This window comes from Cricetulus griseus, chromosome 6 (genome assembly GCF_003668045.3).
Source record: "Cricetulus griseus strain 17A/GY chromosome 6, alternate assembly CriGri-PICRH-1.0, whole genome shotgun sequence".
Taxonomy (NCBI): domain Eukaryota; kingdom Metazoa; phylum Chordata; class Mammalia; order Rodentia; family Cricetidae; genus Cricetulus; species Cricetulus griseus.
The window spans coordinates 125,025,920-125,042,280 of NC_048599.1; the positions used below are offsets into that span (position 1 = coordinate 125,025,920).

Sequence of the window (16,361 nt, forward strand, 5' to 3'; positions counted from 1 at the left end):
TCAACAGTGGAAAAATAATGATTAATAATCTGTTATTCTGATAGTATACGAATGTTTCCATAACTGTGTAATAGTAAAAATACGGTATTTTCTTGTTTTCAGCAAATGGAATAATGCAATAATTTTTTTCTTTTTATATACTTTTATATTTTTTTTGTTTGTTCTGTTTTTCAAGACAGGTTTCTCTGTGTAGCTTTGTAGACCAGGCTGGCCTCGAACTCACAGAGATCCACTTGCCTCTATCTCCCACGTGCTCGGATCAAAGGTGTGTGCCACTACCACCCTGTTATATTTTAAAACTATGTAGTATGTAAAGTGACTATATTTACTAAGCCATGTTGAAAAAGTTTAGCATTTATATTTTGATTATCCATCATCACATAGAAACACAATAATGAGCATTTTCTCATATACCTTGCTGTTACAAATTAGTGTGCGTGTGTTTTGTGTAATAGGTGATTAAAACTAAACCCTGAAACTCCAGAACTACACCACTGAGTTTTCTTATTTTAAGATAGGGTTTTCTCAAGTTGCCCAGATGGCCTCAAATGGGTGATCCTCCTGCCTCAGCTTTGTGTATACTAGAATTCTAGGCGCATACCACCACACCCTGGCTATCACTGAATTTTTTCTGAGGAAGTTTATTCCAAAGCATTCATAGGAAAAAAAAATCCACTATTGTTGATTGCTATGAGAACCAAAAACAGGTAAAAAGGGCTTGTGAGATGAAAAGTCTACACAAATAAAAGGGGTTCCATGGCTATTACCCCTGACATCAGTAGGATGGTGGTGAGGTGGTAACAGTGCTGGCTCAAACCAGTACTACCAACACCACCTTCAGAGTGCTTCTAGAACAATGGCTTCTGTTTTCTCATCTGTCATAGTCTGATTTTTAAAAAAAGCTCTCAGTGTTTTATTTAAAGGCTGAGATTAAAAAAACCTTTTTGAACATATATAAATATTTATGAAATATTATCATGAAATAATGACATGTTCACATAGATTAGGGTAAGAAGACATACGGAATACTGAATCAGGCACACAGTATACAACTCCTTAAATATTAATTCAGAATTTTTTCACAAAACAATCAACACCTTAAATATTTCATTGCTTCTTAAAAATTGCCATTTCCATACATACATTTCATCATTTGCATCTGGAAGGCATCTTTTAAATGAGCCAGTGAGTCTTATTTACTAGAAATCACTATCACTGTCAATTTTTCTACCTGCTAAATAATAATGACATACTTAAATGTGGCACTTCCCGTTCTTCTGACCACATGCAGAGTGTATTTTCAAAATATTTAGCATATATGTAGCAAGGCTTTGCAGATGATGGTTTTCCTTAGAGATTATTTTTTATTACTTTAATTTGCCACTGAGAAGCATCCATATTTATGATTCAAGGAAGTAGTCATTTGGGGATAACACTATTTTAAAAGCTCTCCATCTAAATATTCTTGAGAAATTATAATTAAAGGCACAGTCACTGTGGGTTTTTATTTTTTACCCTGCCAACAAGAACAGATGAGTCTAGAAGCTTTATAAAGGTAAGATGTGGATCCATACACACATATAGACATAAATATATATACTTTAATTTTCTCCAATTTTTAACAAGTCAGTTCAACACGTAATTCTGTTGGAAAATAAGATTGAAATAGTGACACAAGTTTAAAAACCTTGCCATTTTTCTTGTAAAAAAAAAACACTCAGAATTTAGGCAAAGTGGTAAATGTAGAAATTTCCTACTCTTCCACCAGCTCAAATATATAATTACCAGGTAAGAATTTTTGAATGTTGTGTTATATATTAACTAGGATAATGAGACTGCAACATGGTAAGTGCTGTAACAGCTATACAGACATATACAGCAAGGGGACAATTATATACATGATTGTGTCTGAGAAAATGGCACAAATGAGAAAACTACACATTTGATCAGGCATTTCAGAAATGAAAAGAGATAAAAGTGCTTCTAAGTAGAAGCAAAATATTTTTTTAAAATACAGAAAGTACGGTGGATGAAGTATAATGAGTCCTTTGTTTCACAAATACAAAATTATCAGAAATGTGTGTATGGCTTTTACATACTCCAACTCCCTCAGCCCATGGTTAAACCTGCCAGTTTATACAAGCATTTGGATACATATTTTTAAACTATTAAATCTCTTTGTATTTCATAGATGTAACAGTCATGACAAATGGTTGGATTAAAAAAAAGTTTGTTGGTTAAATGAATCCATTGGGACCCTAATATAAGTGAGGTAACAATGTAGACATGGAGGACATGAAGATTGACTTTCCAACTTATTTGTCCAGTGCCAGGAGATAGGGGACGATAGATAGGTGGCTTGAAAATGACAAATTACTTTTGAAAATTCCCAAGTATCTTTTTTTTTGGTTTTTGGAGACAGGGTTTCTCTGTGTAGCTTTGGAGCCTATCCTGGAACTTGCTCTGGAGACCAGGTTGGCCTTGAACTCACAGAGATCTACCTGCCTCTGCCTCCCCAGTGCTGGGATTAAAGGCATGTGACACTAATGCCTGGCCCCAAGTATCTTAAGATGTTAAATGTCACCTTACAGGAGGGGACATCCACCACAAAGGAAAGTCCTAAAGCCATTCATTAATGCAGAGTCAAAGAGAACCCTGAATTTGCACACATTTTTATATTGGAGGGCAATTTAGAGAAGACATTTCTGAATCACTACCCATAAACAGGCAATATTTTGTGAGCCTATTTCAGACTTATGTATAAAAACCTATATTCTGTTGACGTAAGAAAAGTTTGTTAAAGCAGGTTTTTTTAAGATGAAAATTTTTATCAAACATCAATAATCAAAAGGAATTTGGAAGAAGTTAGCAAGTTCCAGTCAATTAATAAGGAAACGTAAGATTACTTTGTGTCAATCACTATGAAGTGACAATTTCTTGTCCTGGTTGTACTGTTTTCAAAGCAGAAGCCACTCAAGGGGTGCCAGATCCCTAGCCTAGACCTGCAGAGGTGGGCAGTCTAGTGTGGTGAGGGAGTGGTCATGCTACCTTTCTCAGTGAGTACTGCACAAAAATCTTATGCACTCACAACTCATATGCTTGTGTACAGGGTGTGTATATACATTTAGCATCAAAATTATTACTAATTTAGTTCTTGAGATGTTTAATTTGTTTTCATTTGAGAATTGCTCCTGCCTCTTCAGATTTATCTCACTGTTCAACATTCCTTGACAGAAGTTCACATTGTGATCAACTTGTATATTAGTGCTACTGTTATACATGTATGTGTCAAAAATAAAAAGCCCATACCAAGCACATCAATGAAGTACTTGAAAATGTCACTCATTTGGTTCATTTAACTCCAATTTTGAATACAAATTACATTGTGCTAAGAATTTTCTAAACTGAAATGGCCCAATACTGCCATTTTATCCATGAAACTCAAGAGCTTAAGAAACAAGTCTTATGAAAAATATTCCTTCACTGTTTGACCTTTATCATTTACTTTGCTAACTGTACTCTCTTTGCATACAGGGTCATAAGTAATCCTTAATAAAAACACATCCTTCCAGAGATAAAATATCATGGCCTAGTGAATTTAAGAAATATAATTTACTTCTCAGTCTCACTGAAATATGGAAACATGTCTTCTACATTTAAAGGACAGATTTTTAGTTATAATAACATAGTAAGTTGAAAGACAACTTTTATGAGAAGACTAGGTATTCCAGAAAACTTTATTATTATTTTCAAGCCTTAGTAACAGCCACAGTAATGTGCATTTACAAAAGCACATCAACTTCACCTTTCTGTTTTGGGTTCTAATACAATTTCTTGACATTCCTGTCTAAGCAATAGAAGACAGAGGAAGGGACCAATGACTATTTTGTTTCTCACAAGAGAGAAAGGGACCCCAAACAAAAGCACACTGAAGGTGGAGAAGGGGAAGAAAGCAATTGCTGGATCCCAGGAAATGCTCTTGGGCTTTGAGGGCCAAGATGCTGGAGGAGAGAAATGAGAGCAGAAGAGAAGTGGCTTAAATCTCAGGATGTTAAGGAGATCAGTTTCAGGATGCTGATGAAATGAAACTAGAGAAACAAAAAAGGTTGGGTGTGATTCTATCTTTCCATCCTCTTGTGGAGCTGGGGATGGAACTATGACCTCAAACATGCTGTGCAGCAGTTCTACACCCCCCCCCCCTCCGAGCTACATCCCCAGCCTCTTTCCTTTCTTCACACCCAGAACCATTGGAATTAATTTTAAAATGTTTGGAAAATGTCAGGTAACTCAAGCAGCAAAGTTATTTGTTTTTTTAGGTAAACAGGGTATTTGTGTGATAGCAAGACTTGAAAAAGGAGGTTAAGTCTCTTGGTGGGATTTGTTTTCTGACCATGCATGAGTGAGTTAATTACCAACTGTAAGTTTCATTTCAACAGACAATGCTGGATTTTTAATATAGGCAACTTTGCATTCTATTATATTCTGTTTTATCTGCAGCTGTAAAACAGTGTCTAGTTTATTATAGGTGTTCAATAAACACCTGAATTACTTCAGAAATATTCTAAAACTACCTTGACATGCCAATGAACTACAAAAATCAATTTATTATGCCCCAACTAGTATTTTGACAAGTAAAATAAAAATTTGGAGAACACTGTAGTACTATTTTTGAAAACTGTTTCTGATAGCTTATACACATCAGTGTTAGTGGGTGGTACAATCATTTCAGTGTGTCATGACTGTGACTGAATATTTCCGTGGAAGATGGGAGTAAGAACGAGTGAGGCTGAAAAGAACAAACTACAGCATTTTCATAAGACTTTCATTTGTTATACATTAACATGGTTAGTGGCCTGTAATGCCCATTATCTACAAAAATTTAATCTGCATTTATGAGTAGATGTCATAAGATCTACTTATGGTGGACATAAGATCAGAGGACAGTTTATAAGAGTGAGTTGTTTCCTTCCACCATGTGGGTATTGGGGTCCAAGTAAGATGGCCAGGCTTGGCAGCAAGTACTTTACCTGCCAAGCCATGTGGCAGGCTCCAGTGAGTGGGAAGACACTGAAACCTGCTTTATGATCAGGTCTCTGAGGGATGGTTTACAGAGTTGTGCTAAGGGACTATTGTCAGACTAAAATATGCAAGAGTTCCTGTGGAGCTGTGCTGCCTACAAGCCCCACACCAGGTTATCAGATGAATGTTCATCCCATGCCTGTGGGTGCATCTCCTGGGACCACTTCCAACCTCAGGAGTCTTTCAGCAGCTCTTTGGATTTCTAGTTTTGGTTTTACTTCTAGTTTGTAAAAGGTGAGTTTTCACTTTGAATTTGTAAGAAGTCTAAAACAAAAAGTAACTTTTACTCTTTGCATGGCTGGCACTGATACTGCTAAATTCCTAGAATGTAAGACCCTCACAAGTTTGAATTATTTAGTGCTACATGAATGTGGAATTGAAATCTATTTTGATAGGGATATATTTTAACATTATTTTTCATAAGTCAAGTTTTTGTAGGGTTAGTATTACATCCTAGAATCTGGATGCGTTCTAAAACTACTTGTATGTTTTTGGACTAGATTTTTGTAAATAGCAGCTTAGGTATCTCCTAGAGAGCCGAGAGACTGACAGCTGTATAAGAGAGCTTAATATATTACAATGGAATAAATTTCTCCCAACTAGTACACTACAACAATTTATTTTTTCAAAAGTACAAAATAGATCATTGATCAGCAAACATCATATCACTCTGAGTTTCATTACCACTCTTGATTACATAGACTTAATTAATGTCTGAAGTAAAAACATATTTTAACTCCTGTTATATACAAGAAAACATTAAACCTATAATATGTAACAAAACAAGTGGTGTAACCCTGCATAAGGAAACCTCAAGGACCAAGACAATGCCTATAGTAAAAAACATCTTTCAATAAAAAGTGTTCATTCTGCAAATATTTAACCAAAGAATAGATTTTCAATCACCTTGGTTGTCTGTCTGGCACAGATCACTTTAAATTTGCAAAACACATGGATCATAAGGGGAAGAAAATACAGGCTTTAAAATCTTAGTTTGAAATGCTTTCAACAAGAAACTAGTGTGAGTTAAGTTACAACTGTCACGATGTCCCTACCACCTTCTTCAGGCTAACAAATGTCCAATACCTGTTCCTTCAACACTGTCATCTCTACCTGTCTGTACTTGTTAGCTCCTCTGGAAATCACAGCTTCCTTTTGCTTTCTATACTGGCATGTTACAAGAATAAATAAACACATACAGCTAAAACTTAAATATTTCAGTCTTTTACACTAAGTGGTTTTTGTGCTCTCACTATTTCACACTTATACCTACCATTTCATTAGCTGTCCTGAGTTTCAAATGTGATTTTGTGCTGAATGAAAACATTTTTGTTTGCAGTAAGAATATACATACTTACACATGTAAATATTTGCAAACATGTATTTATTCATAGGTTCATTTATATCCTGATGAGTTAATACATAGAGTTAAGAGTTAAGGCAAATAAATGTGTTAGTTTCCTTTCTGTCACAAACATACTCTTGCCCCTCAGAACATTTCATGTATTAAGAACAGCTGATTGTTTTTATTAGGAGAAGAAACATTTTATAGTAAAAATAGTTTAATGGCTTTATCATATGGGAAACAGGGTGGTTGCTATTAAGTATGTTTACACAATAATTTAAATCCCTCTGTTTGTACTCTGTGAGAGGTCCCAGGACCAATGGAGAGACTAGGTGTGTGGAAGTATGCAGGGCCTGGGTTATGTACAGGTATTTTTGTTATCTGGTAAGTGTCCATTGAAGTTTTCTGGTCAAGGACACTTGGTTTTTTGACCCCCCCCCCCACCAAACCAGAATACTACACTTAGGTGTTGAATTTTCTCTTTAAAAATTGAAATTTTTTTGGATATGTAACATGAGTGTGGATATGAGTTTGTAGGTGTGTGCACATGTAGAGTTTGGAGATCAGTGTGAGCTGTTTTCTTTTCTTGTTCTTCACTGAACTTTCTGAGATGGGGGTCTCTTATTAAACTTGAGGCTTACTGATTTAAAAGGTTAGCTAGTCACCCAGTCCCAGGGGTCCTTCTGTCTCTGCCTCCCAACACTAGGATTATAGAACTGTGCCAGGATGTATGGCTTTTCACAAGGGCATTGAGGGTTCAAACTCATGTTCTTTGCTTGCACAACAAACACTTTACTGACATAGCTATATTCCAGGCCCCTGTCATTTACTTTAAATGACCACTACTTTATATTTCCAGAACAGTGTGTTTGGCACTCTGTGTCTGGACTGGGGCCTGGGGACTTTGAGGTTTGGTTTCCAGATCCGTTCAAGTATATCACCAAGGATCTTACTGGTATGAACAAACTAAAAAGTTTTCAATGGAAATATTGGGTTTCCCTTGCAATTTGATATTCAAAAGATGAGACATTTGCACACACTTCAATCTAAAATATACAGAAGCATTCATGGAGAGGTAATAGAATTAATAAAACACACCTAATAGAATTAATAAAACACACAGCCTTAAGTTTTTAGAATAAAGAAATTTAGTATTTTTTATATAATTGCCATAATCTCTGCCTCTCACTCCTGTAAGTGAACTGTATACTTATAAAGGTGATTACAGAATTCACATACAGGCTTGAAAACAAATATCTTTAGTTTTTTTAGATAGAGTGGATTTCCTTAAAGGAGATTTGGGGGGGCTAGAGAGATGGTCAGTGGGCAAAGGCAACTGCCAAGCAGGCTTAGCCACCTGAGTTTGATCCCTGGGGCCCACTTAAAGGTGGAAGTAGAGAACAGACTTCATCCAAGTTATTTTTGACTTCCAAACATGTGCTATGGCACATGAACACCTTCCCCACTTCATATAAATACAGTGATAATAAAAAGAGATTTTGAAAATTAGTAACAAATTGAATTAAGCATGAGAGCAAGTCATTTCTTAATGTCTTCATGTCATAGTTCTGACATGCTGTTTAAAAGACTGCACAAGGCACTGGAGTGGGTAGGTCACCTGAGCTGTGCTTAGGCTTTGTTGGGAAAGTGGAGTTGGACCATGCTTTCTGTCAGTCTGCCACTGTACCATGAGGCCATGCACCAAACGTCTACAGAAACATCACCCACAGGGATCCATTCCTGTGTCAGTTAGGAAGGTCACCACTGTGGTTCACATATGTGGGGAATTCTCTTGATATTCTGAACAGCTCATCTGTACTGACAAAAAAATTCTAATCTTGTGTTCTAGGATATCAGACTCCAAAGATAGAAGGCAAAAAGAATTGGCTTTTATCCAAAAGTATATTTAACCATATACATATAGATTGTCATATGACTCAATGTGCTAACTATTTGAAAAGGAAAACATTATTTCTGGAGACAAAACACTTCATATGAACTTGTGCAGCTGAGAAGGTGGTATTTCAGGATCAGATAAACCTGAGTTCTAATCTTGGTTTAGTTATAGGATTTTGGATAGTGAGGTTCTCTGAGGTTCAAGTTTTTCATCTGTAAAATGAAGACAACATTTTATACCATGGGCAGATCATGAATGACATGAGTGGAGCACTTGGTACACAATAGTCATTCATGATAGCTATACAAAGCATTTTACAAATGAAATATGGCAGCACATGCTTTCAATCCCTGCACTCAGGAGGCTGAGACAGGAAGACCATGAGTTTGAGATCAGCATGAGCTATGTACCTTATCTCAGAATAACAGCAAAAGACCAAAAGGTGTTTTGCCATACTCTTACAGAATGCCCAACCTCAGTGCTCAATGAGTGTTAATGAAAGAACATGTATCAGTGTAAACAGGTATTCAAGCTAAGCAATTATGCCAGCACATTCAGCTATCATAATTCACTTCTTAACAAAAAGAATCATGGGGATAAAGTCCTTCTCAATATTTATCTCTCCAAAAGAGTTCAACAGTAAATTAACCCATTTTCACAACCAGCTGCAATCAGATCTCTATATAGTAATTATTACTTAATTTTATTAGGTATAATATTTTCAAATTCTTAACTGACCTAGATTTTTACCGTGCATGTCATGTTAGCCTACACATGCTCAGCCACATCCATGACACTGCCCAACATTTGTTATTAGTCTTTGAGTTACTCATAGGCTAAAGCTCTTCTTAGATTAATAAGCTTCTAGCCCATGTGCCTTGACATCCCCAGCACTAGCAATCTAGGTTAGTGTCTGTACAGATAAATGGAATAAAATAAATGACTAAGGCTATATAAAATAAGTCTAAACTTGACAATCAGAAGAAACAAGAATATAAATAAATGTAGGTCTTTTCCATAATAGAAACACTGAAACACATCATTATTGAAACACAAACATTTGCACACATGAACATAGACCTGACATGAAGCAAACTATGGTAAAGGGTATCAAACGTGAATAAATGAGACTAACAATGCTTTACCAAAATGACTGAGGCATGCTCAATAAATATGGTACATCTTAAAACACTTATCAACTTTATGTTGTTTTAATTTCTAAGTGCATATATTAAACTTTTATTTGTACAGTTTTATCTAAAACAACATGAGTCAGTGAAACGATGGAAGCCCCTTATGCACCCTTTAATTATCCTGTTAAACACAATGTTTCATGAAAGTCCTTAAATTAAGAATATCGAGAAGGCACTACTCATTTCAAATTATCTTTTAAGACTGTACTCTTTTTTAAACACAAAAGATCATTGAATACTGACATCAAAACAACACAGAACAGAAACTGTGATGATGGCAGCATAAGCTGGCAACACCAGGAAAGAGAACACTTGACTTTACCTTCACAGACATGTGGATGGTAACACTCTTCCAGCACAGTGGCATAATGAAGCCTGTCTATATCTACACAGTGACATAGCAGAAAAGGTGTCAGCATTTTTCCCGTCAGTACCAGTAACCTGGATTCTATTTATTCTGTGGTGCTGGGGATTGAATTTGGGGTCTTGTGTATGTCAGACAAGGGATCTATCACTGAGCAATAAGCTCCATCCCCAGACAGTTTAGTTTCTCAATTCGGCTGGTTTTAAATATGAATGCTACTGTTCCTTCCTGCAATCATCTTTGATTTCCTCCTTGTTCCCTACAAGTCTGGAATCGTCAGTGTTGGGTTTTCAATGTTTTCTCTAATGTTTCCATGACCAACTTTTCTGCTGGTTGAGTTAGTTTACCTTTCTACTGTTTCAGGAGTTTTTTTTTTTTTTTTTAATAACAATTTCTTTCTAAGGATTTTACTGTGCAAAAACATAGTTCTTTTTTCTAATGTGTCTATTTTGCATAAACTTGTTTCAATAGTGGATAAAGATTTACACTTATTTGGGTTCAAAACAGTAATATCGATGCTAAAAATACAGTTTAGTTCTGAGAAAATTTACAGCAATTCCATGATAAAAAAAATTCTGGAAATCAGGTTTTCAAGCCTTATTTTATTAGAAAATTTAAATTATTATTTTTTTTTTTGTTTTAAAAAGGAAGGAGCCAATATCCACGCTTGAATTTTCTTGAATAAATAATAAAGGACAGCAAACTATGGTAAGAAACACATTAGAAGACAGCTTCCTACTTCACATAATCTCTGGTGATTCTTTCCTACCTATTTCAGCAGCAAGGAAAAAATTCCATTTCTTTTTGTGTTTTTGTATTTTCCAAGATGAGCTTCATTTACCTGTATACAAACCAAAGCTGGATAAACAACTTTTATATGGCGAAGACCAAGGACACGTCTCATGAATCAGGAAACCCTTCCTTCTATGGCTTCTTTTGCAGTGTACAGTCCAATGGTTATGAAACCAATTGAAAGTCAAACAATATTCAAAATGACACATATGGACAACAAATAACAAAAACACATGGAATCCTTAGCTGGTATTCTTTCCAAAAGACAAGTCCCTACTATTCTGTAAATAACATTATAAATACCAAAGAAGTGAGAATTTTCATAATGGGGAAAGGAACATTTCTTATCATAATAAATATTTTGGTACAAAAATTTAAAAACTGTAGAAAACTTTAGTACCTTTGGGTACTTTTTTCTAGTAAAATCATACCTGCTTCAGAACTTGTTTGATTATAGCTGCTAACAACGCTGTTTGGTATCACTGGAGTGGAGGACGCTGAAATTCTTGACTGAGGTGGATTGGGATGTAATGAGTTTCCTAAAGCCATGCCCGACTGACTGAGCATCCCACAGTTCCCGCTAGCCTGAATCTGATTTATTAAACCTGCAAGATGGTGGTTGGGGACTGGGCTGTTACTGTGAACAAAGTTAGTGTTTGCATTGTGGCAGTGCACGGCTTCCCCTCTTAAAGGTATGCTCTGTGTCAGTGAATTCTGAAGAACACTGGAATTCATATTAGGATCTGGAAAATGCAGCTGGTTAGCAGAGCAAGGCAAAGCAGTATTTGATCCCCCACAACCCGGGGTACTATTGCTACTCAAGTGAGAGCTTTGACAACTCATAGACTGTAGTAACTGAGACATTGAACTTATGGGAAATGACCCCTGCCCCTGCTTCCTTAGCAAGTCGGGTCCAGGTTTAGGAACTGCAGAACTATCCATTTGAGACTGTCTGAGCAAACTCAACACTGTGGTAGGTGGCTGTTTTCTTTTCCGTAATGAGTCTTTTTGCTGAGACATCAACTTATCTCTTAGTGCTGCTCGACCACTTTGACCTTCACCTGTTGGGAGAAGCATGTTGGCAGTTGGAGGGAACATGGTGTTTAAAGTGCTATGTCCTTCAGTGTTGCCACTGCTGGCAACAGCTCCAGAATTGTTACTGCTGCTACTGTTGTTACCAGCAAGTTTGTTTTGATTTGCTAGCTGTGCTTTGGCTGCTGCTGAGAGTAAACTACTTGCTGGAAAGGAGGCAGCATTGTGCTGGTTCAAGATCTGATTTAAAGGCATTCCCAGCAAACCAGGCTGACTCTTTACAGAACCATTTCCGGCAGATGCAGTAGGAAAAGCTGCACTGCTTGGGGTATTAAGTACATTACTCATTCCAGCAATTAATGGGTTAGGGATTTCCTTGTACTGATGATGTCCATCAGACTTGGTAGAAGGGCTTGATGGCATTGATGGCCTTGGGGAACCTATTGTTGACCTTGGTGACCTAGGCGGAACCTTTATGCCACTACAAGTGGCCTGGGGTCCTACAGGTGGCATCATGAAATTTCCATGATCTGATGATGTGGAAGATGAGCGTGATCTTTGGGGCGATGCCTCAATCCTTCCAATTCCAGTCCCCATCATGTGCACTGGGGATGTCACTGGAGAAGGGGACAGGGAGGTTGAAGCTGAATGCTGAATTCTTTGTACATGACTCCCATGATTCATATGACCAGGTTTTACAGTTGGCAAAGGGAGATTACTTGGCAAAGGAACAACAGCAGGAGGCATGCTTACATTCATCACAGGTACCTGAGAGTGGACATTTGAATGGAAACTGGTTGGATTAATGATAATAGGATTCTGATTCACTGGTTTACTAGGAATAGGGTCAAGAATGCCAAGTGGATCTTTCTCAGATGTTAATGGCTTTTTCTGAAGAGCACAAGAAGGTGGAGGAGGGGGAGGTGGGCCTTGGGGTGGTTTGTGGTGGAACATTGCTCGTGGTATTTCCATATTAGTTGAAAAATTACACATTGGTTTTTTCATTACTGGACTCTTTGTAGTCAAGGTTGGGGAAAGAGGTATATTAGTTCTTCCAGCCATTGCACAGGATGACTGTACGGGAGAACCGTGTAGCATTACTGAAGGTGGAGAAAGAGGAGTCCTATTCAGGTGAATGGGACTAGAATTGGGGGCTCCATGGAAACTAGGGTTATTTCTTGTGAAGACATCAGGGCTTCCAAGTGGGTCAGTCCTTGGAGAGATTGAGCCATCTCCATAGATCTGGGAACCTGATGATGCTGGACTAGGTAGGCCTCCATGGCTGCCACGAAATGGAGATTTCTGTCCATGTTCACTGCTGCCCAATCTCTGTCGGGGGTAAACAGGGTGGAGTTCTTGTTGCTGGTTTCCAGGCAGGTCTTGCACATACAGTCTTCCCATGGCATTTGATGAGCCAGTCATTAACTTGAAAGGATTCTTACATTCAGGCATTACAGAATTTGTAATTCCTTCGTGAGACTTGTTTCTTACTGATCTTGGAGTTGCCGCCCGTGAAGGTACTACTGGAGTTGCATCTGATGTGAAAGAGAAAAAGAATTTTGTTAATTATCTCAATTATTTTGTGTTGGGAAGAAGGGAAGAAAAGAGAAAATTGAGGAGGGTCAGACAAGGACACCTGGGAATGCAAATTCACGAACAAAAGCTGTTATACTATGTAATTTAAAAACTTCTATAAGCTATATTAAATTTTGATTTAAACAAAGCACATTATTCACCATTATTTGATCAAAGGTACTCAATAACTATTTATTATACTTGTTTACTCCTTGTTTCTTAGGAAGACATGGGCATAACAATCAGTAGAGACTGACATTAACCATTTTAATATTTAGAATTTGCAAAATCAGGACTGACAGCCCAGATGGTGATGGCACTGTTGTTGTTTTGCTGGATTTGCAAATTTTAAGAAGAGTGACAGTAGAAAATTGTAATTTCCGTGGCACTTTTTCTTACATTACTTAAATAACCTGCTATTTCTATAAGACAATGCGTTACTCTATAATGGTTTCAATTACTTGACTAAACCCTCCCTGAATGCTATGGTAATAGTTCCTTATCCCCAAATTGTCACTGTAAGAGCAAACACTTAATTTCTGTGATTTGAGTGAAGTTACAGTTGTCTCTAACGGTAATGATTTAACAAGGATACACATAGTGATATAATCATGCCTAGCTTCCTACCATATCTCAACGTCTGAATAATATGATTTCTTAATTGGTTCTTATTGTAAAGACAGTTTTAGTCCACCAACTTAGGTATAACATTACAATCCTTTTATAATGACAGACTTCTCATCTAAAATTTAGTTGTGTGTTGGAGTCCTCAGTACTGGGTTGCAATTGAGTATTCCCTTTCTACATCAGTTTATTTCTCCATCCTTTTGGAATACCTTCAGTTCCTTTGGAGATCAGACAGAATATGGGCAACAAAAGGAAGCTGGCTTATCATAGAGAATTTTCAGCCTATCATGTCAGAATTCTAGGTTTAAAGTTTTTATTTTTTAAGGCCCTAAGGATAGTTAAGTATTACATAAAGTTGTACCTTCTAAAACAAAATGGCAAATAATACCCTCATATGCTAATTCCCATTAACTTGTGTTGGCTGCTTGGAGAACAGTGTTTAAAAGTATGCTGCCATAGCTGTACTCTATGAGAAAATGCCAGACAGTCTATTAAGGCACAGGAGATGAAAGGGGCACCAATCATACTACGTATTTGCCATATCTATTTTGAGACTTAAAAGCATATTAGCAATTATACTTAGATTCATTTGCAATCAGAGATACACTTAAAGGGATAATTACACACTTAAAATGAATTAGCTTCTACTATTTGCAAGAGAGTATACAGGTCAAATCATATAATAACTTCAAAGACATCAACCTGGGGTACACAGATTCTAACACACACACACACACACACACACACACACACACACACACACACACACACAGAGAAATTCCCCCTTGGAATATATAGACTTTCTGATTATAGCCTAGTAGAGATTCTTTCAAAGAATAATTATGTTGGGACTCAACAACATAAGAGAAGCCAGAAGATACTTAAAACTGAGGATAATTTTTTCATTAAGGGGGGACTATTAAAGGTTCTTAATTAAAGAAATAATGAATTAACATATGCAGGACATTGTACTTGGTGTATGGTAAGAATAGGATTAAATGTAGTAGCAAGATCACAGACTATATATGGTAATAATATTCTATATAGTAATAAGAGCCACCTGATTGCATATTTTCTAATTATCAACATATTTATATAATTATCTAAGGTTCCATGACTTAGATACAGACAGTTATGGCTTTTTTTTAAAAATTCAGTACCTGAGGATAAATGGGTATTATCTTTAAAATAACAGCAATATCAAATAGACAAACAAGAGTCAGGCTGATGTTGAATGACAGGGGGCTAAGGCATAGTTAGCAAGTGTGAAAGCTTGCTCAGGTGCTGCCAAGTATATCCAAGAACATTTAAAAGAACAAATGGGAAACTAAGTTAATATTTATGCTAAAGGGAAGTGAAAACTGCTCAGTAAGTCTGAATTTTTAATTACTTAAACCTCAATTTATGATAACATAAAGTCTCAAGTGAGTAAGACAGTCCACTTAAGCCAACGACACAGACCATTCTAAAAGGAGATGGGGCATACTTCTCATTGTACCTTTAATTTCAAGAATTGAACTTGTACGAACAGGTACAGCAAAAAGATCTAGATGGAGAATCTGCTGGGTCTTTAGAGCAAACGGACAAAGTATGGAGACAGGAATAATACGTTGTGATATAAGGTGGTACAGGATCAGCACATTTAAGAGCAGAGTGGGCTGCAGATGGCGTAAGTGGTTTAGAACACTTGTTATTCTTACAGAGGACTTGGGCTGGGTTCCTAGCAGCTGCATGGCAGCAGCTCACAACCACCTGTAATTCTAGTTCCAGGAGATCAGATGTCCTTATGTGACCTATGCTGGCACCAGGCACATATGTGGTGCAATACAAAAACACATATAAAAAACTAGAGCATACACAACACATGTACAAGATACATGCAGAGTGATAATAGCCACACTAAGATGGCAGGGCAATGCTAAATTCTAAATAATTTATTACTATCAAACGTACCTTTACAATGTTGGAGTTGATCTGTATTTTTAAAACTACCTTGTTAAGAAATAAGGCCCCTGAAAGATTTTTTTCTCACCTACCTCAGTGGAGTAATTCTTTTGATTATTCCTTGTTCAAAGTTAGTGGCTTGCTGGACAGAATCTCTATGTTAACAACTACTAAACGCCAGGTTTTCTTTCTCTGCACTTTTGCCCTGAGTCCTTTTGGGCTCTCAATGGCTTGGCCCCAGTTCATTTATTTTTTAATCTTAGCTCAGATTATTTTCCATGTCATACACTAATTATGGTACACTCAGGATAAATTATTTTTCAAAGCTGATCCTGATTAATGGAGTTAATCATCCATTAAGTTTGGATGATTATTATAGACTTTATACATCATGATGATACTTTCCAGAATTTTGCAGAACAGAATCAACTCTCCATTAAACAAACACTTGGGATTGATCTTGAGTTACTTTTTCAATGTTAGATAGGCTGTGCTATTTTGAAGGGAGTTCTT

At 36.7% G+C, this 16,361-nt stretch overlaps 1 protein-coding gene across 8 annotated transcripts in view; it reads right to left on the reverse strand.

Annotated features, from left to right (window-relative positions):
* The window catches only part of Mbd5 (methyl-CpG binding domain protein 5), a 159,683-nt gene that overhangs the window by 39,930 nt on the left and 103,392 nt on the right, over positions 1–16,361 (reverse strand). For all 8 annotated transcript variants that reach the window (XR_004770640.1, XM_027420467.2, XM_027420466.2 and 5 more), the window contains one exon: positions 11,102–13,237. Coding sequence is in view for 7 of the 8 variants with exons in the window: in XM_027420467.2 (XP_027276268.1) it covers positions 11,102–13,237 (2,136 nt within the window). In the remaining variant the exon portion in view is untranslated. The remainder of the gene's footprint in view (positions 1–11,101; positions 13,238–16,361) is intronic.